Genomic DNA, 21381 nt, shown 5'->3' with positions numbered 1-21381 from the left:
TACCCCACCTGGATAGGGATCTATAACCCACCTGGATAGGGGCCTATACCCCACCTGGACAGGGGCCTGAAATCCATCTGGATAGGGGCCTATACCCCACCTGGATAGGGGCCTATAATCCACCTGGATAGGGGCCTATAATCCACCTGGATAGGGGCCTATACCCCACCTGGATAGGGGCCTATAATCCACCTGGATAGGGGCCTATAATCCACCTGGATAGGGGCCTATAATCCACCTGGATAGGGGCCTATAACCCACCTGGATAGGGGCCTATACCCCACCTGGATAGGGGCCTATACCCCACCTGGATAGGGGCCTATAATCCACCTGGATAGGGGCCTATAATCCACCTGGATAGGGGCCTATAATCCACCTGGATAGGGGCCTATAATCCACCTGGATAGGGGCCTATAACCCACCTGGATAGGGGCCTATAATCCACCTGGATAGGGACCTATAATCCACCTGGATAGGGGCCTATAACCCACCTGGATAGGGGCCTATACCCCACCTGGATAGGGGCCTATAACCCACCTGGATAGGGGCCTATAATCCACCTGGATAGGGGCCTATAACCCACCTGGATAGGGGCCTATACCCCACCTGGATAGGGGTCTATACCCCACCTGGATAGGGGCCTATACCCCACCTGGATAGGGGTCTATAACCCACTTGGATAGGGGCCTATACCCCACCTGGATAGGGGCCTATAACCCACCTGGATAGGGATCTATAACCCACCTGGATAGGGGCCTATACCCCACCTGGATAGGGGCCTATACCCCAATTGGATAGGGGCCTATACCCCACCTGGATAGGGGCCTATAATCCACCTGGATAGGGGTCCATAACCCACCTGGATAGGGGCCTATAACACACCTGGATAGAGGCCTATACCGCACCTGGATAGGGGCCTATACCCCACCTGGATAGGGGCCTATAACACACCTGGATAGAGGCCTATACCCCACCTGGATAGGGGCCTATACCCCACCTGGATAGGGGCCTATACCCCACCTGGATAGGGGCCTATAACCCACCTGAATAGGGGCCTATAACCCACCTGGATAGGAGCCTATTCCCCACCTGGATAGGGGCCTATAACCCACCTGGATAGGGGTCTATATCCCACCTGGATGGGGGCCTATACCCCACCTGGATAGGGGCCTATAACCCACCTGAATAGGGGCCTATAATCCACCTGGATAGGGGCCTATAATCCACCTGGATGGGGGTCTATAATCTACCTGGATAGGGGCCTATAATCCACCTAGATAGGGGTCTATAATCCATCTGGATAGGGGCCTATAATTCACCTGGATAGGGGCCTGAAAATCACCTGGATTGGGGTCTGTAATCCACGTGGATAGGAGCCTATAATCCACCTGGTTGGGGGCCTATAATCTACCTGTTTTGGGGCCAATAATCCACTTGGATAGGGGCCTATAATCTACCTGGATAGGGGCCTATAATCTACCTGGATAGGGGACTATAATCTATTTTAATAGGGGCCTATAATCCACTTGGATAGGGGCCTGTAATCCACCTAGATTGGGGCCTATAATCTATATTGGAAAGGGGCCTATAATCCAAATGGATAGAGACCTATAATCTACCTGGATTGAAGCCTACAATCCGCGGATAGGGGGCTATAATCCACCTAGATTGGGGCCAATAATCCATTTGGAAAGGGGCCTATAATCCAAATGGATAGGGGCCTATAATCTACTTTAACAGTGGCCTATAATCCACCTGGATGGGGGTCTATAATCTACCTGGATAGAGGCCTATAATCCACTTGGATAGGGGCCTATAATCCACCTTAACAGGGGCCTATAATCCACCTGGATGGGGGTCAATAATCTACCTGGATAGAGGCCTATAATCTACCTGGATAGAGGCCTATAATCCACTTGGATAGGGGCCTATAATCCACCTAGTTTGGGGCGTTTAATCCATTTGGAAAGGGGCCTATAATCCAAATGGATAGAGGCCTATAATCCACCTGGATGGGGGCCTATAATCTACCTGGATTGGGGGCTATAATCTACCTGGATAGGAGTCTATAATCCACTTGGAAAGGGGCCTATAATCCACCTGGATAGGGGTCTATAGTCCACCTGGTAAAGGGCCTATAATCCACCTGGATTGAGGCCTATAATCTACTTGGATTGGGGTTAATAATCCACCTGGATTGAGGCCTATAATCCACCTGGATAGGGGCCTACAATCCACCTGGATTGGGGTCTATAATCTACCTGGTTTGAGGCCTATAATCCACCTGAAGTGAGTGTGTGTTGAACCTGTACCCAGTGAGAGTCAGTGTGTGGGACCCGTACCCCAGTGAGAGTCGGTGTGTGTGGGACCCGTACCCCAGTGAGAGTCAGTGTGTGTGGGACCCGTACCCCAGTGAGAGTCAGTGTGTGTGGGACCCGTACCCCAGTGAGAGTCAGTGTGTGTGAGACCCGTACCCCAGTGAGAGTCAGTGTGTGTGGGGCCCGTACCCCAGTGAGAGTCAGTGTGTGTGGGACCCGTACCCCAGTGAGAGTCAGTGTGTGTGGGACCCGTACCCCAGTGAGAGTCAGTGTGTGGGACCCGTACCCCAGTGAGAGTCGGTGTGTGTGGGACCCGTACCCCAGTGAGAGTCTGTGTGTGTGGGACCCCTACCCCAGTGAGAGTCAGTGTGTGTGGGACCCGTACCCCAGTGAGAGTCAGTGCGTGGGACCCGTAACCCAGTGAGAGTCGGTGTCTGTGGGACCCGTACCCCAGTGAGAGTCAGTGTGTGGGGGACCCGTACCCCAGTGAGAGTCAGTGTGTGTGGGACCCGTACCCCGTGAGAGTCAGTGTGTGTGGGACCCGTACCCCAGTGAGAGTCAGTGTTTGTGGGACCCCTATCCCAGTGAGAGTCAGTGTGTGTGGGACCCGTACCCCAGTGAGAGTCAGTGTGTGTGGAACCCGTACCCCAGTGAGAGTCAGTGTGTGTGGGACCCGTACCCCAGTGAGAGTCAGTGTGTGTGGGACCCGTACCCCAGTGAGAGTCAGTGTGTGTGGGACCCGTACCCCAGTGAGAGTCAGTGTGTGTGGCACCCGTACCCCAGTGAGAGTCAGTGTGTGTGGGACCCGTACCCCAGTGAGAGTCAGTGTGTGTGGGACCCGTACCCCAGTGAGAGTCAGTGTGTATGGGACTCGTACCCCAGTGAGAGTAAGTGTGTGTGGGACCCATACCCAGTGAGAGTCAGTGTGTGTGGGACCCCTACCCCAGTGAGAGTCAGTGTGTGTGGGACCCGTACCCCAGTGAGAGTCAGTGTGTTTGGGACCCGTACCCCAGTGAGAGTCAGTGTGTGTGGGACCCGTACCCCAGTGAGAGTCAGTGTGTGTGGGACCCGTACCCCAGTGAGAGTCAGTGTGTGTGGGACCCGTACCCCAGTGAGAGTCAGTGTGTGTGGGACCCGTACCCCAGTGAGAGTCAGTGTGTGTGGGACCCGTACCCCAGTGAGAGTCAGTGTGTGTGGGACCCCAGTGAGAGTCAGTGTGTGTGGGACCCGTACCCCAGTGAGAGTCAGTGTTTGTGGGACCCGTACCCCAGTGAGAGTCAGTGTGTGTGGGACCCGTACCCCAGTGAGAGTCAGTGTGTGTGGGACCCGTACCCCAGTGAGAGTCAGTGTGTGTGGGACCCGTACCCCAGTGAGAATCAGTGTCTGTGGGACCCGTACCCCAGTGAGAGTCAGTGTGTGTGGGACCCGTACCCAGTGAGAGTCAGTGTGTGTGGGATCCGTACCCCAGTGAGAATCAGTGTGTGTGGGACCCGTACCCCAGTGAGAGTCAGTGTGTGTGGGACCCGTACCCCAATGAGAGTCAGTGTGTGTGGAACCCGTACCCCAGTGAGAGTCAGTGTGTGTGGGACCCGTACCCCAGTGAGAGTCAGTGTGTGTGGGACCCGTACCCCAGTGAGAGTCAGTGTGTGTGGAACCCGTACCCCAGTGAGAGTCAGTGTGTATGGGACTCGTACCCCAGTGAGAGTCAGTGTGTGTGGGACCCGTACCCCAGTGAGAGTCAGTGTGTGTGGGACCCCAGTGAGAGTCAGTGTGTGTGGGACCCGTACCCCAGTGAGAGTCAGTGTGTGTGGGACCCGTACCCCAGTGAGAGTCAGTGTGTGTGGGACCAAGGGGGCTGTGTGCTTCCATGATGCTCGTCTCCGCGGGCTCCATTTACCGACGATGCCTGACACACTCTGACCGACTTTCACAGAAAAATGAAAGATGGTCTCTATTTTTTTAAAATATATTTATTCTTCATTTTTATATTTTCTTCAGAATTTATACCCCACCCCCGTGTTTGCGTGGGTATCACCCCCACAACCCAAAGATGTGCAGTGTAGGTGGATTGAACACGCTAAATTCTTCCTTAATTGGAAAAAACTAATTGGGTACTCTAAATTTTTAAAAAAAGAATTTACACCCCACCAACAAACAGTAAACGATAACGAATACAATGTCAATCCCCTTATTAACAACAACAATCCCATCCACCTATCACCCCAAACAATGGCCTCCTGACAACATAGGCATCAAATAAAACAAACCCTCCCAAGGTAAAAAAAAAAGAAAAAGGAATCCAGAATCGCCTATGGTCACCATTGACGTATATAGTCCACCCCCAACCCCTCTACCCTAATATTCAATGTCAGCCAGTCCCTGAAAGAGTACCATGAATGACACCCATGGATTGTAGACACCTCCCCACCCCACCCCCTCTTGTAAACTCCTCATTCCCCAACCTCGGTTCCTTCCCCCAACTTTCCACCCCGGCTAGACCACTTGGACCCTGTTCTGCCAGGCTCCGATGGCCGCAATCCCCCCCTCCCCACTCCCGTTCACTGGCCGCCTTTAACCGGCCAGCGTGGAGTGACTCGCTGGCTTTCAATGTTATTTTCGCTTTCCCGGATTTGAGTTACTGTGAGAAGAATCATTCCGGCAACAGACAGATTATCACAGGGGGCTAAAGGATGGCAGGGAATGTAGGCCACATCTTGGTAAATAAAGCCTGCCCGCAGGCCGGGATTAGTGAGCAGCCAAACTCAAGAGCACCCAGGTGGTAGGGTGAAGGTTTATCGAACCTACCTGAGGGGCATTCGCACTCAAACTTATTGATTTTGTCGACGCAGTTGCCCTTGTTTAAGCACGGATTACTGCCGCATTCATCAATATCAATTTCACAGAAGATTCCCTCGTATCCTGCAATTTTAAAACACAGAATTAGTGTGGTGAACGTGCTTGTTTCTCACAGTGGAAAGCTGAAATCTGTCCATCAAAAGCTGTTAATACAGGTTGCTGCGTTTGGAGATGTCAGGGGCAGTGTTTCCTTCTCTGCAATTGAAGAGCTCGGAACTTGCAACTCCCCCTTACCATCTCACAAACAACAACTCAAAACTATCATCATCACTGTCGGAAGGGAGACCATTCTGCCCCTCAGATCCTGACCGTATCCTCCTGCCCTGGTTCATATTCCTTACTCCTCTTCCCAACGACAAACACTTCAGTCTCGTTCTTGACCGAATCGTCCCAACAGTTTCCTGCGGGAGAGTTCCAGGCTTCCGCTCCCCATCTCTGTGAGGAAGCAACCCCCCCAATATCACCCCCACAGGCCTGTCTCAAGTGTTAAAGTTGTTCTCCCTTGTTCTGGACTCTACTATCCCTATCGAATGCTAAACATTGTCGTCTGATCACCCCTTAAATTAATAAACTCAAGGGAATACCATCCAACTGGGAAAACTGGCAGCTTTGAAAACATATCAAATAGGAGCTGCAGGAGGCCATTCGGCACTTTGAGCCTGCCCCACCATTCATTATGATCATGGCTGCTCATCCAACTCAATAGCCTCACCCTGCTTTCCCGATAGCCTGGCCCCACCTTCCCTCTAGCCTGACTCCGCCTTCCCTGTAGCCTGACCCGCCTTCCCTATAGCCTCACCCTGCTTTCCCGATAGCCTGACCCCACCTTCCCTATAGCCTGACCCCACCTTCCCTGTAGCCTGACCCGCCTTCCCTATAGCCTGACCCCCACCCTCCCGATAGCCTGACCCCCACCCTCCCTATAGCCTAACTCCGGCTTCCCTCTAGCCTGACTCCGGCTTCCCTATAGCCTGAGCCCGCCCTCCCTATAGCCTGACCCCACCTCCCCTATAGCCTGACCCCCGCCTTCCCTATAGCCTGACCCCACCCTCCCTATAGCCTGACCCCGCCTCCCCTATAGCCTAACCCCACCTTCCCTATAGCCTGACCCCACCTTCCCATTAGCCTGACCCCACCCTCCCTATAGCCTGACCCCACCTTCCCTATAGCCTGACTCCGCCTCCCCTATAGTCTAACCCCCACCTTCCCTATAGCCTGACCCCCACCTTCCCTATAGCCTGACTCCGCCTCCCCTATAGTCTAACCCCCACCCTCCCTATAGCCTGACCCCACCCTCCCTATAGCCTGACCCCCACCTTCCCTATAGCCTGACCCCACCTTCCCTATAGCCTGACCCCACCTTCCCTATAGCCTGACCCCACCTTCCCTATAGCCTGACCCCACCTTCCCTATAGCCTGACCCTACCTTCCCTATAGCCTGACCCCACCCTCCCTATAGCCTGACCCACCTTCCCTATAGCCTGACCCCACCTTCCCTATAGCCTGACCCCACCTTCCCTATAGCCTGACCCCACCTTCCCTATAGCCTGACCCCACCCTCCCTATAGCCTGACCCCACCTTCCCTATAGCCTGACCCCACCTTCCCTATAGCCTGACCCCCGCCCTCCCTATAGCCTGACCCCACCCTCCCTATAGCCTGACCCACCTTCCCTATAGCCTGGCTCCGCCTTCCCTATAGCCTGACCCCACCCTCCCTATAGCCTGACCCCGCCTACCCTATAGCCTGACCCCACCCTCCCTATAGCCTGACCCACCCTCCCTATAGCCTGACTCCCACCTTCCCTACAGCCTGACCCCACCTTCCCTATAGCCTGACCCCACCTTCCCTACACCCTGACCCCACCTTCCCTATAGCCTGACCCCACGCTCCCTATTCCCTGACCCCGCCTTCCCTATAGCCTGACCCCCACCTTCCCTATAGCCTGACTCCGCCTCCCCTATAGTCTAACCCCCACCTTCCCTATAGCCTGACCCCACCTTCCCTATAGCCTGACCCCACCTTCCCTATAGCCTGACCCCACCTTCCCTATAGCCTGACCCCACCTTCCCTATAGCCTGACCCTACCTTCCCTATAGCCTGACCCCACCTTCCCTATAGCCTGACCCCGCCCTCCCTATAGCCTGACTCCGCCTCCCCTATAGTCTAACCCCCACCTTCCCTATAGCCTGACCCCACCTTCCCTATAGTCTAACCCCCACCTTCCCTATAGCCTGACCCACCTTCCCTATAGCCTGGCTCCGCCTTCCCTATAGCCTGACCCCACCTTCCCTACACCCTGACCCCACCCTCCCTATTCCCTGACCCCGCCTTCCCTCTAGCCTGACCCCACCTTCCCTATAGCCTGACCCCACCTTCCCTATAGCCTGACCCCACCTTCCCTATAGCCTGACCCACCTTCCCTATAGCCTGACCCCGCCTACCCTATAGCCTGACCCCACCCTCCCTATAGCCTGACCCCACCTTCCCTATAGCCTGACCCCACCCTTCCTATAGCCTGACCCCGCCTTCCCTATAGCCTGACCCCACCTTCCCTATAGCCTGACCCCACCTTCCCTATAGCCTGACCCCACATTCCCTATAGCCTGACCCCACCTTCCCTATAGCCTGACTCCGCCTCCCCTATAGCCTGACCCACCTTCCCTATAGCCTGACCCCGCCCTCCCTATAGCCTGACCCCGCCTTCCCTATAGCCTGACCCCTGCCTTCCCTATAGCCTGACCCCACCTTCCCTATAGCCTGACCCTACCCTCCCTATAGCCTGACCCCGCCTTCCCTATAGCCTGACCCCGCCTTCCCTATAGCCTGACCCCACCCTCCCTCTAGCCTGACCCCACCTTCCCTATAGCCTGACCCCGCCTTCCCTATAGCCTGACCCCACCCTTCCTCTAGCCTGACCCCACCTTCCCTATAGCCTGACCCCACCCTCCCTCTAGCCTGACCCCACCTTCCCTATAGCCTGACCCCACCTTCCCTATAGCCTGACCCCACCCTCCCTCTAGCCTGACCCCACCTTCCCTATAGCCTGACCCCGCCCTCCCTATAGCCTGACCCCACGCTCCCTATAGCCTGACCACGTGTAGCACTGCTAGAAGCTGAGTAGTATCAGTGATGAGTGTGAGGTGAGGCGGGAGTTATATAGAGACCATTCCTCCAGGGCATCCCTCTGCTCCTGGCATCTGTTACTATTCTCCTTATTGTTTATTACATATCTGAATACCATTCCGTTCCAAGGTTTGTAATAATGCCTTGTAAATCTAAAGCCAGCTCAGATATAAACATTACAGACAGCGGCACTCCTAATGCTGAGCCCTGGATCCACTCGTTAGTTGTCCGGTCTGAGAAACGACCTTTCACCCACGAGTGCGGTATCGTTATAACCTCACTGCTGCCAGGACATACCGGACATGCAGATACACTGGAACCTTCCAATCAGGTCGAGGCATGTAGCATCATTCTGGCATGGGTTGGACATACACTCATTAATATCCAGTTCACACCGAGGGCCGTGATAGCCCAGCTGGCAGAGGCACTCAAAGGAGCCCAATGTATTGATGCACTTCCCCGAATGCTCACAGGGGTTGGAACCTGCAGATAATATCAGAAAAGAGAGCTTCAAAATCATGAAAACAGAACTATTCACAACCTCCTCACCCGCTAAGTACTGACCCTCTGTCAGTGCGGAGCTCCCTCAGTACTGACCCTCTGACAGTGCGGCACTCCCTCAGTACTGACCCTCTGTCAGTGCAGCACTCCCTCAGTACTGACCCTCTGACAGTGCGGCACTCCCTCGGTACTGACCCTCTGACAGTGCGGCACACCCTCAGTACTGACCCTCTGACAGTGCGGCACTCCCGCAGCACTGACCCTCTGACAGTGCGGCACTCCCTCAGTACTGACCCTCTGACAGTGCGGCACTCCCTCAGTACTGACCCTCTGTCAGTGCAGCACTCCCTCAGTACTGACCCTCTGTCAGTGCGGCACTCCCTCAGTACTGACCCTCTGACAGTGCGGCACTCCCTCAGTACTGACCCTCTGACAGTGCGGCACTCCCTCAGTACTGACCCTCTGACAGTGCGGCAGTCCCTCAGTACTGACCCTCTGACAGTGCGGCACTCCCTCAGTACTGACCCTCTGACAGTGCGGCGCTCCCTCAGTACTGACCCTCTGACAGTGCAGCACTCCCTCAGTACTGACCCTCTGACAGTGCGGCACTCCCTCAGTACTGACCCTCTGACAGTGCGGCACTCCCTCAGTACTGACCCTCTGTCAGTGCGGCACTCCCTCAGTACTGACCCTCTGACAGTGCGGCACTCCCTCAGTACTGACCCTCTGACAGTGCGGCACTCCCTCAGTACTGACCCTCTGACAGTGCGGCAGTCCCTCAGTACTGACCCTCTGACAGTGCGGCACTCCCTCAGTACTGACCCTCTGACAGTGCGGCGCTCCCTCAGTACTGACCCTCTGACAGTGCAGCACTCCCTCAGTACTGACCCTCTGACAGTGCGGCACTCCCTCAGTACTGACCCTCTGACAGTGCGGCACTCCCTCAGTAGTGCACTGGGAGTATCAACATGGATTCTGGGTCCCAGAGGTGAGAGGTAGATGTACCTGGGGCGGGATTCTCCGATGGCGAGTCAGAGTGTCCGCGCCGTTGTGAACGCCGTCGTATTTCACCATGGCGTGAACGGGCAGCCTGCAGCATCGATTCAGGCCCCGGGAAGGGGCCAGCAGCGGGGCCGTGAGAAACACGGTGGGCGCGGCACCAGGGCAGAGCCGTCATCGCCCAACACCCGGCTGGCGCCGCGTCATTTAATGTACGCGATCCGCGCAGAGGACCCGACAGAGAGAGATGGCTGAGCCCCCCCCCCCCCCCCCCCCCCCTGCCGGCTCCCAGATTCCGGGACAATGACCTAGAGTCACTGCCAGACGCAGTGGATGGGCGCAGGTCGGTCCTGTGCCCATGACGTGCCCACCGGTACCCAGCCAGCACAGTGAAGTGCAGTTGGCGTGAAGTAGGCATCGCCGTCAGCGCAGAGGGACACAGGCCCCGCTCTGGGCAGCATCGCCACCAGAAGCTGCACAACCTGACGAGGGCTGCCACCCTTCCCCAAAGCCCCCCCCCCCCCCCCCCCCCCCCCCCCCGCCAGCACCGGGCCGTGGACGCCACAATGCTGCCTCCGGGAACGCCGGCCGCTCACCTCCTCGCTCCACACCGTCAGCCAGCACCACTGGCTGACCCATTTATTTAGCCGGGGTGAACGGCGACGGCGTGACCTGGGGTCCCGCCTTCGGGACTTCGGCCAATCCTGGCCGCTGAATAGCGGGAAGCCCGGAGAATGGCCCTACTTTGCACGTCGGACGATTCTCCGGTAGGAGCGGCACCGACCTCGATGACTCCGTTCCGGCCGCTTGGGAGAATGGCGGGACGGCGACTCTCCCAAACGGGAGAATCCTGCCCAGTATCTCCCCCGGCATGCGATAAAGAGAGGAAAATAAACAATATAAGAGATGGAGTTATAGGTTGCCGTCCTACCCAGAGAGCATTCATCGTCATCCTGTTTACAGGCAGCTCCCGAGAATCCGATTGGACAGGTACAGATAGCTTTCCCGTTGACAGGGTTTGTGCTGCAGTTCGCCTCCTCGTGACAGGGGTTACTGATACACGCGTCGTCAAGGTGACAGAGCAGGCCTGCAGAACAAAGGAGAGGGTCAACAGAGAGAAAAACACCATGTACGTCGAGGCCCTTCAGCCCTCCCAGTCTGTGCCAGATAAACACATGATCAGTGCCCGAACCCTATCGCCCTGTTCTCTAACAGCCATTTCCAACAACCTTCCATTGTAACCTCGTCGGCAATATTGGCATTCCATCAAATGCTACATCACGGAAACACTCATTCTCCTCAACCTGCCCTCCTCCCTGAGCTCAAACATCCTGACTGTCTCCAAATCTTACTCAATCAGGTCGCCCTTCAACCTTCTCCATCTCAGAGAAATGAATCCCAGATTACAATCTTTGTTGACGGTTGTAGCCGCTCAGTTTTGGGAATTGTCCGTGTCAATCAATGTTGGATCTTCTCCGCTGCCTCTATAACGTTTGTACAATACGGAGCCCTGTGGAAATCAATCCCAATGTTTCTTTTTTATGACTTTATGAACCTGTGTGGCAGTGGCACAGTGGTTAGCACTGCTGCCTCACGGTGCTGAGGACCCGGGTTCGATCCCGGCTCTGGGCCACTGTCCGTGTGGAGTTTGCACATTCTCCCCGTGTCTGCGTGGGTCTCGCCCCCACAACCCAAAGATGTGCAGGGTCGGTGGATTGGCCATGCTAAATTGCCCCTTAATTGGAAAAAATGAATGGGATGCTCTAAAGTTAAAAAGAAAATAAAACCAGTGTGGCTGCCTTTAGTGATTGTATATCTGTACTCCCACATCCCTCTGACCCTTTACCCCATTCAGACTCAGTGGGCCAGATTCTCCAGCCTCCCAGCCACGTGTCTCTCGCTCGCGCAGTTCGCTGCCGATGAGATTCTCTACTCCCACCTCTTGTTAACGGGATTTCCCATTGAAGCCCCCCCCCCCACGCCGTCGGGAATCCTGAGGGCGGGAGTGGGCTGCTGGCAGAATCGGAGAATCCCAACGGCCGGAGAATCCGGCCATCATTCCCTAGAATGTACGGAATTATTCCTCATTTTCGATCAAAACACAATTCTGCAACATTTATAGATAATGTGAAAGGTCAATGGTTGTGCAAGGTGAGCGATGACAAAATGTCAGAGATGGTAAAAGGTCAAATGGCAGCGTACGGTCAGAGGTGGAGTAAGGTCAGGAAAGGGTGAGAGGTCACAGGCGGTGAAAGGTTAAAGACAGTGAGAGGTCAGAGGCAGTGAAAGGTCAGAGGCGGTGAAAGGTCAGAGGTGCTGAGAGGTCAGAGGCAGTGAAAGGTCAGAGGCGGTGAGAGGTCAGAGGCAGTGAAAGGTCAGAGGCGGTGAGAGGTCAGAGGCAGTGAGAAATTAAATGTGGTGAGAGGTCAGAGGTGGTGTTAGGTCAGAGGCGGTGAGAGGTGAGGGGTCAGAGGCAGTATAAGGTTAGAGACAGTGAAAGGTCAGAGGTGGTGAGAGGTCAGAGGCGGTGAGAGGTGAAAGTTGGTGAGGGGTCAGAGACAGTGAAAGGTCAGAGGTGGTGAGAGGTCAGAGGCGGAGAGGTCAGAGGCGGTGAGAGGTCAGAGGTGGTGAGAGGTCAGAGGCAGTGAAAGGTCAGAGGTGGTGAGAGGTCAGAGGCGGTGAGAGGTTAGAGGCAGTGAGAGGTGAAAGTTGGTGAGGGGTCAGAGACAGTGAAAGGTCAGAGGTGCTGAGAGGTCAGAGACAGTGAAAGGTCAGAGGCGGTGAGAGGTCAGAGGCGGTGAGAGGTCAGAGGCGGTGACCTTGTGGGTTCCATGCCCCATTCGTACCTGTCCTGCCGTGAGGGCACTCGCAGTAGAAGGAGGCAACGCGGTCATGGCATGTTGCCCCACTGTAGCAAGCCGCATTGGCGCAGTCATCAATGTTTTCACTGCAATCATCGCCAGTCCATCCATTCACACAGACGCAGTTATAGCCGCCGTTAGTGTTGTGGCAGGTCCCTCCATTCTGACAAGCATTGGGTTGCAGCTGACACTCATCCACGTCCTCAGTACAGAACTGACCTGTGGGCAGAGGTAGAACAAACCTTTCAAAGAACCATCAACCTGCCATTAAACCCTCTCCACTGAGTGAGTGCCTTCACCAGCCGAACAGCAGGAGGCTGTCCAAAATGAAAAAAAACTGTCTGGACCAGTTGTCCTGTTGCTGTTTTTTCTTCTCGGACGGGGGAATGGCCTACAAACTCCTGCGGCCGTCCCTGGGCTAGATGCGGAGCGAAGGCTTCTGGCTCAGGAATCGGTAGGGTTCCTGATCATTGCCAGTGACCCCACCTCCACCCAGTGAGAACTGTGATGCCTTCCATGGGCCACTATCTCACTGCAGTTCCTGGACTCGCACCAAGGGCCCATTCCAAGGGGGGAAATGCCTGAATCGGAGAACATTGAAAACACTCATCAGGAAAAGCAAGGACTCCAACCCTCAGACCCCCTGTTCACTGGGTGGGTGGGGTCGGTGGGGGGGGGTGGTTAAAGGGGTTGTTGGGGATGTTTCACCACCTTTAAACTGGTAAAACACCCCAGGGCATTTCACAGGAACAGATATCAAACAGAATGGAATCACATCAGTAGACATTTGACTGGTGGCCAAAAGCTTGGTTGAGGAAGTTGGTTTGGAAACATCTTAAATGAGGAGACAGAGGAGGGAGTTAGCAAAGTGCAGAGGGTTAGAGGGGAATTCCGGGGGCCGGGGGGGGGGGGGGGGGGGGGGGGGGGGGGGGGGCAGTAACCGGCGTGACAGCCCGGGAGGCTCGATTGGTCAGAATGTTTACCTGTCCATTCGGGGGGACATTGGCAGTTGTAGGTATTCACACCATCCACACACAACCCTCTGTTCCTACAACGATGGTCAACACAATCATCGACATTGACTTCACAATGTTGACCGGAAAAACCTGTAATAAACAGAAAAGTGTCACTCAGCAAAACACCAGACAACAAACCCAAGCTCCTCAATGGATTCATTTGAAATTACCACACAACAACAGGCCATATTGATTAATTAACCCCACACAGAGTCTTTGTAAAATATAACCCACCCTTTCCCTCTATTCCTCACTCCTTCATGTGTTTATTAAATTTCCCTTAAATGTACCAAGATTTACCTCAACCACTCCGTGTGGGAGCAGGTTCCCACTCCCAGTCCCTGTGGGAGCGAGTCCCACATTCTTCCCACTCCCTGTGGGAGCGAGTCCCACATTCTTCCCACTCCCTGTGGGAGCGAGTCCCACATTCTCCCCACTCCCTGTGGGAGCGAGTCCCACATTCTCCCCACTCCCTGTGGGAGCGAGTCCCACATTCTCCCCACTCCCTGTGGGAGCGAGTCCCACATTCTCCCCACTCCCTGTGGGAGCGAGTCCCACATTCTCCCCACTCCCTGTGGGAGCGAGTCCCACATTCTCCCCACTCCCTGTAGGAGCGAGTCCCACATTCTCCTCACTCCATGTGGGAGCGAGTTCCACATTCTCCCCACTCCCCGTGGAAGCGAGTCCCACATTCTCCCCACTCCCTGTGGGAGCGAGTCCCACATTCTCCCCACTCCCTGTGGGAGCGAGTCCCACATTCTCCCCACTCCCGTGGGAGCGAGTCCCATATTCTCCCCACTCCCCGTGGGAGCGAGTCCCACATTCTCCCCATTCCCCGTGGGAGAGAGTAGCATGTTCTTCCCACTCCCCGTGGGAGCGAGTCCCACATTCTCCCCATTCCCCGTGGGAAAGAGTAGCATGTTCTTCCCACTCTCTGGGTAAAGACGTTTCTCCTGAATTCCCCATTCGATTTAACTGTGACTGCTGCTTATTAATGGCCACTGGTTTTGCATCAGAATATAGATCAGAGCAGTAGTCAGACATTCCCCCCACGTACTGGTTTCACCATTGATAGGACCATCGTTAATCTTGTCTTCCACCTTCTCTTTCTCATCCAATTCCCTCAAGTCTCTCAGTTCCCAGAAATCATCGCTCTCTGCTTTGGGAGAAAGAACTCCAGAGATCCATGTCCCCCTGATGAAAGACCCTCTCCTCATCCCAGTGTGAAATGATCAGCCCCCCAATCCTGATCCTGTTTTCAATTCCCAGCCAGTGGAAAACAATCTCTCAGCGTCTATCTCGTCAACCCCTGCCAGAATGTCAGTGTTCCAATCAGATCACTTCTCATCCTTCCAAGCTCTGGAGAATATAGTTCTAGATTCTCCCTTTTTTTTAAGTAGGAGTACCCAATTCATTTTGTTTCCCAAATTACGGGGCAATTTAGCGTGGCCAATCCACCTAGCCTGCACACCTTTGGGTTGTGGAGGCGAAACCCACGCAGACACAGGGAGAATGTGCAAACTCCCACACGGACAGTGACCCAGGGCCGGGATCGAACCTGGGACCTCAGCGCCGTGAGGCAGTAGTGCTAACCACTGCGCACCGTGCCGCCCTTGGATTCTCTCAGAAGAGGAAACATCCTCACCAGATCCACCCTGTCAACACCCCTCAGGATCTTGTATGTTTCAATCAAGTCGCCTCTTATTCTCCTGAACTTCGAAGATACAAGCCTAATCTCTCCAGACTTTCCTCATTAGACAACCGACCCATTCCTGGTATTAGTCTGGTAACCCTTCTCTGAACGCTTTCTCTAATACATTTACATCTTTCCTGAAATAAGGAGACCGATACTGTGCACAATACTCCAGATGTGGGGCGGGATTCTCCGCTGGCGGGATTCTCCGTAATGCCGGCGCCCCGGGGGGGTTTCCCCGACGGCGTGGGGCTGCCCCACAATGGGAAACCCCATTGACCGGCCGGCGTAACAGAGAATCCCACCGACGGGGTGAAACAGAAATGGGGCGGGGCGGAGAATCCAGCCCCCTGGTCTCCCAGTGTCCCGTACAACTGAATCATAAACTCTCCACATTTGTTCAATTTCCCTCGCAATAAAACAAACATTCTATCAACTTCTCTATTTACTTGCTGTACCTCCATACTAAACTTCTCGAATTCATGCACTCCGAGCTCTACAATCTCTCACTATTCCGGTAAGCAGCTTCTTTTTAATTCTTTCTAGCAAAATGGACCATTTCACATTTTCCCAGAAGGTACTCCATCTGTCAGGTCTTTGCCCACTTGCCTAACCCGTCCATGTTCTCTGTGTAGCCTCCTTACCCAAACTTTCCTTACCTATCTTTGTGATTAGAATTAGAATTAGAACAGTACAGCACAGAACAGGCCCTTCGGCCCTCGATGTTGTGCCGAGCAATGATCACCCTACTCAAACCCACGTATCCACCCTATACCAGTAACCCAACAACACCCCCTTAACCTTATTTTTTAGGACACTAAGGGCAATTTAGCACGGCCAATCCACCTAACCCGCACATCTTTGGGCTCATCAGCAAATTTGGCAAAGGTCCCCTCATCCAAATCATTTACATACATCCAAATTGTAAAGAGTTGAGACTCCAGCTCTGATCCCTGTGACACGACATTCCGATCCGCCGATTGGTGGGAAAACCCACCAGGTTCACTAATGTCCTTTCGGAAAGGAAATCTGCCGTCCTTACCCGATCTGATCTACATGTGACTCCAGACCCACAGAAATGCGGTTGACTCTTAACTTCCCCCTCAAGGGCAATTAGGGATGGGCAGTAAATGTTAGCACACCCAGCGACACCCATGTCCGATGAACAAATAAAAAAAATGACATACCATCAACCAGAAAAAGACCCATTTATGGCTACTCTCTGTTCCCTGTTAGCCAGACAATCTTCTATCCATGCCCATATATTACCCCCAAACCATGAGATTTTATTTTCCACAATAACCTTTGGCTTGGCACCTTATCAAATGCCTTCTGAAAATCTAAGTACAGTACATCCACCGCTTCCCCTTTATCCACAGCACATGTCGCTCTTTTTAAAAACTCCAATAGATTTAGTGAAGGATGATTCCCCTTTCACAAAACCCATCTTCCGACTCAGGCACACGCCACTGTGCTCAGGGTTCTGGGCTGTGATTGGTTTATCTTGGTTATCAGCAAGAAAATGAAAGAAAACACTTGCATTTCTGTAGCACCTTTCACAACCTCAGGATACCTCCAAGTGTTTTAAAGCCAATGAATTAATATTGAATTGCCAGCATTTTGCTACTGTAGGGAAGGTGCAGCCCTCATGCACATAACTTGATCGCACAAGCTGCAATGTGGTGTGGTAGTCGGTATTAGGGGTATTACGGTATCTAGGTTGGAGGTACCTGATACTGTAAGATCATTGCTGAAACCTGCCTGCTGGTTCCGCCCAGTAAGGCGGAGTATAAGAGTCTGTGTTTCCCTAGCTGCTGCATTCTGTACCTGCGCTGCTGGGGGAAACATCTAGTTCAATAGAATCATAGAATCATAGAATTTACAGTGCAGAAGGAGGCCATTCAGCCCATCGAGTCTGCACCGTCTCTTGGAAAGAGGACCCTACCCAAGGTCAACAACTCCACCCTATCCCCATAACCCAGTAACCCCACCCAACACGAAGGGCAATTTTGGACACTAAGGGCAATTTAGCATGGCCAATCCACCTAACCTGCACATCTTTGGACTGTGGGAGGAAACCGGAGCACCCGGAGGAAACCCACGCACACACGGGGAGGATGTGCAGACTCCACACAGACAGTGACCCAAGCCGGAATCGAACCTGGGACCCTGGAGCTGTGAAGCGATTGTGCTATCCACAATGATACCGTGCTGCCCCTTAAATAAAGCCTTCAATTGTCCTACAATCTCGCTTCGGGAGTTATTGGTCGTGCATCATGTGGTAACGACCAGAAAGGCTATTTTTCAGTGAGATTGGCCCCAGGATGTGGGACAACTCCCCCGCTCTTCATTAAATAGTGACCGGGGGATTTTTATACCCTTCCAAGACAGGCCTTGATTGGCCTAAACTGGAATTTAAAACGTGCCCCCCCCGTTGTGCACTGGGTGAGTCAGCCGGGATCCTGTGCGTGTGTCCCTGGATGCGGGAATCAGATTTCACAACTTCCTGGCTCGGGGATGGGAGTGTTACACACTGAACTACGGCTAAAAACTGTGAGAAAGTCCCAACTGGGTCCCAATTAATGTCCGATAGAGAGGACATCCTACCGCTCTTGCGCAGCCTGGGTCTCTACGTGACTCCAGTCCCACCACCATTAATCTTGACCAGAGGTAGCAAACTATTCAAAATTATGGACGGCACGGTAGCACAGTGGTTAGCACTATTGCTTCACAGCTCCAGGGTCCCAGGTTCAATTCCCGGCTTGGGTCACTGTCTATGCGGAGTCTGCACGTTCCCCGCCGTGTCTCCGTGGGTTTCCTCCCACAAGTCCCGAAAGACGTGCTGTTAGGTGAACTGGACATTCTGAATTCTCCCTCCGTGTACCCGAACAGGCACCGGGATGTGGCGACTAGGGGCTTTCCACAGTAACCTCATTGCAGTGTTAATGTAAGCCTACTTGTGACAATGATAAAGATTATTACTATTAACAACTGTACCTTGCCAGCAACGCTCACATCCCATTAATGAACTAATGAATTAATAAAAGGGCTTGGGAATATGCAGATCCACGTTGCGTAAATACGTCTCGATTTAACTTGACCTTTCTCTCCCGCAGACCGACTCACTCGTAGCATATTTACAGAAGTTTCCGGTTTTATTTGAGTGTGCGTGTATTTAAAGTTAGAATTGGACAGAGCCAGGAACTAGCTAAGGAAGCTGGGTACAGCCGATTACACAGTTGGTTCCTATAGCTCTTCCAAAGAAGGCTTCACTCATTCCACTAGGCCTCACCATGCCTAGTGGCCATATGAAAGGTTCCAGATCCATCCCCATCTTACAAACACTCTGAGCGTCTTCAGAACAGACAGATTCAGACGCTAAAAATCCGAGAGATTTAAAAAACAAACACAATTTAGAGCTTCTGAGGGAACAATAATATGGGTCTGTAACAGGAAACTGAATCCACAAAGCTCAGAAACAGGAAGTCAAATTGTCAAAGCCCAGACTTCCTGCAATTTATATATTTAACCTTTGCTTGCAATGTTCAAACACCTTCTCCACTGTGGGGCTGGTATAAGGGAGCTCCCCCCCCGCCCGCCCACTGCACTCCCCCATCCCTACCTCTCAATCAATCGCAGTCCATCTGACCCCAGCCTGCCTCTCTCTCTGTAGGGGATCACTTCTGAGATCAGATCTCATTCTCTGTCTAGGAACAGGTCAACAGGAGGAGGCCATTCAGCATATCGGGCCTGCTACAGATGAACATCAGGCCTCCTCTGCTATTTGATCGCAGTAGATCTGTACTCTGCCACTTTGGATCCAGAACGGTAATACACTGACCCCACCAAAATCAACTCCCACCCAGCCCCCACCCAACCTAATCAGGTTCTTGCGGGTAGAGAATTCAGACTCCCCTTTAATAATAATCTGTATTAGTGTCACAAGTAGGCTTACATTAACACTGTGATGAAGTTACTGTGAAAAGCCTCGAGTCGCCACACTCCGACGCCTGTTTGGGTACACAGAGGGAGAATTCAGAATGTCCAATTCACACAACAAGTACGTCTTTCAGGCCTTGTGGGAGGAAACCGGAGCACCCGGAGGAAACCCACGCAGACACGGGGAGAACGTGCAGACTCCGCACAGACAGTGACCCAAGCCGGGAATCGAACCTGCGACCCTGGCGCTGTGAAGCCACAGTGCTAACCACTGTGCTGCCGTGCCGCCTGTTGTGTGAGGAAGTGATTGCTGACACTTCGCCTCTACAGCCTGGCTTAAAATGGAAGGTCTGTCCCCTTGCTCCCCACCACAGGAAAGGGTTGCTCTCTATCAAGCTGAATAATTCCCTGAATCTTATCAGAGATTGTTCCCGGTTCTGTATAATTCCCTCCTCATTTTCAGCTTCAACTCCTGTAAACATTTTCAGTGAACTACCATCCTAGAAAAACGGATTTCCTTCAAACTTAATAATGGCAGAGCAAGCCAAGACTAACAATTTGTATATTTACATAGAGTCTCCAATGCTGTACACAGAACCAAGATGCTTCACACAGCAATGCTTTCAGAAACAATCTGACACACTGGGCACACAGTCAGGTATTCAGGCAGGTGATCAAAAGCTGCTCCCTTTTGAGGAGCATCTTAAAGAAAGAGAGAGGGAGTGAACTTTACGGACGGACGGACGGACGGGGGGGAGGGGGGGGGGGGGGTGTGAGAGGGTTGTGGGGAGTGGTGCAGGGAGGGTGCCCAGCACTCGTGTTGCCCGCATCACAGTGTCCATCCCGCTGGTAGCTGGAGAGCGGACGAGAGGCTGTTGCCCAGATACATCCTGGGAGATTATCAGCTTCAGTCAGTGACACAATCGCACAGACAGAATTCCATTGGCCGGAACTCTCTGCCGGTTACGTCGGTGGGATTCCCCAATCCCGTCTGTAGATTCCAGTCTGTAACTCACTCCCGGGTATCTGTTATTCTATATATAAACCACCCCAAACCCCTCGATTAGATTCCAGTCTGTAACTCACTCCCGGGTATCTGTTATTCTATATATAAACCACCCCGAACCCCTCGATTAGATACCAGTCTGTAACTCACTCCCGGGTATCTGTTATTCTATATATAAACCACCCCGAACCCCTCGATTAGATTCCAGTCTGTAACTCACTCCCGGGTACCTGTTATTCTATATATAAACCACCCCGAACCCCTCGATTAGATTCCAGTCTGTAACTCACTCCCGGGTACCTGTTATTCTATATATAAACCACCCCGAACCCCTCGATTAGATTCCAGTCTGTAACTCACTCCCGGGTATCTGTTATTCTATATATAAACCATCCCAACCCCTCGATTAGATTCCAGTCTGTAACTCACTCCCCGCTATCTAATATTCTATATATAAACCACCCCGAACCCCTTGATTAGATTCCAGTCTATAACTCACTCCCGGGTATCTGTTATTCTATATATAAACCACCCTGAACCCCTCGATTAGATTCCAGTCTGTAACCCACTCCCGGGTATCTGTTATTCTATATATAAACCACCCAGAACCCCTCGATTAGATTCCAGCCTGTAACTCACACCCGGGTATCTGTTATTCTATATATAAACCACCCAGAACCCCTCGATTAGATTCCAGCCTGTAACTCACACCCGGGTATCTGTTATTCTATATATAAACCACCCTGAACCCCTCGATTAGATTCCAGTCTGTAACTCACTCCCGGGTATCTGTTATTCTATATATAAACCACCCCGAACCCCTCGATTAGATTCCAGTCTGTAACTCACTCCCGGGTATCTGTTATTCTGGGTGGGATTTCCTGTGGAACATGTCGTGAGTTTTACAGTGGTCGGTCCCAGCTTGCCAGGGTCCCAGCTTGCCAGGGTCCCAGCTTGTCAGGGTCCCAGCTTGCCAGGGTCCCAGCTTGCCAAGGTCCCAGCTTGCCAGGGTCCCAGCTTGCCAGGGTCCCAGCTTGCCAGGGTCCCAGCTTGCCAGGGTCAGCGCT

At 53.2% G+C, this 21381-nt stretch overlaps 1 protein-coding gene across 1 annotated transcript in view; it reads right to left on the bottom strand.

The window, feature by feature from the left end:
• The window catches only part of LOC119955536 (neurogenic locus notch homolog protein 1-like), a gene marked incomplete at its 5' end in the record, with an annotated part of 72981 nt that overhangs the window by 46026 nt on the left and 5574 nt on the right, over positions 1–21381 (bottom strand). Inside the window, 5 exons of the mRNA XM_038781809.1 lie at positions 5124–5237; positions 8597–8782; positions 10731–10886; positions 12646–12879; positions 13644–13766. Coding sequence (XP_038637737.1) covers positions 5124–5237; positions 8597–8782; positions 10731–10886; positions 12646–12879; positions 13644–13766 — 813 coding nt within the window. The remainder of the gene's footprint in view (positions 1–5123; positions 5238–8596; positions 8783–10730; positions 10887–12645; positions 12880–13643; positions 13767–21381) is intronic.

This window comes from Scyliorhinus canicula, chromosome 21 (assembly GCF_902713615.1).
Source record: "Scyliorhinus canicula chromosome 21, sScyCan1.1, whole genome shotgun sequence".
NCBI lineage: Eukaryota > Metazoa > Chordata > Chondrichthyes > Carcharhiniformes > Scyliorhinidae > Scyliorhinus > Scyliorhinus canicula.
Note: the sequence above shows the minus strand (reverse complement) of the source record. Positions and strands in the feature narration are given on the sequence as shown.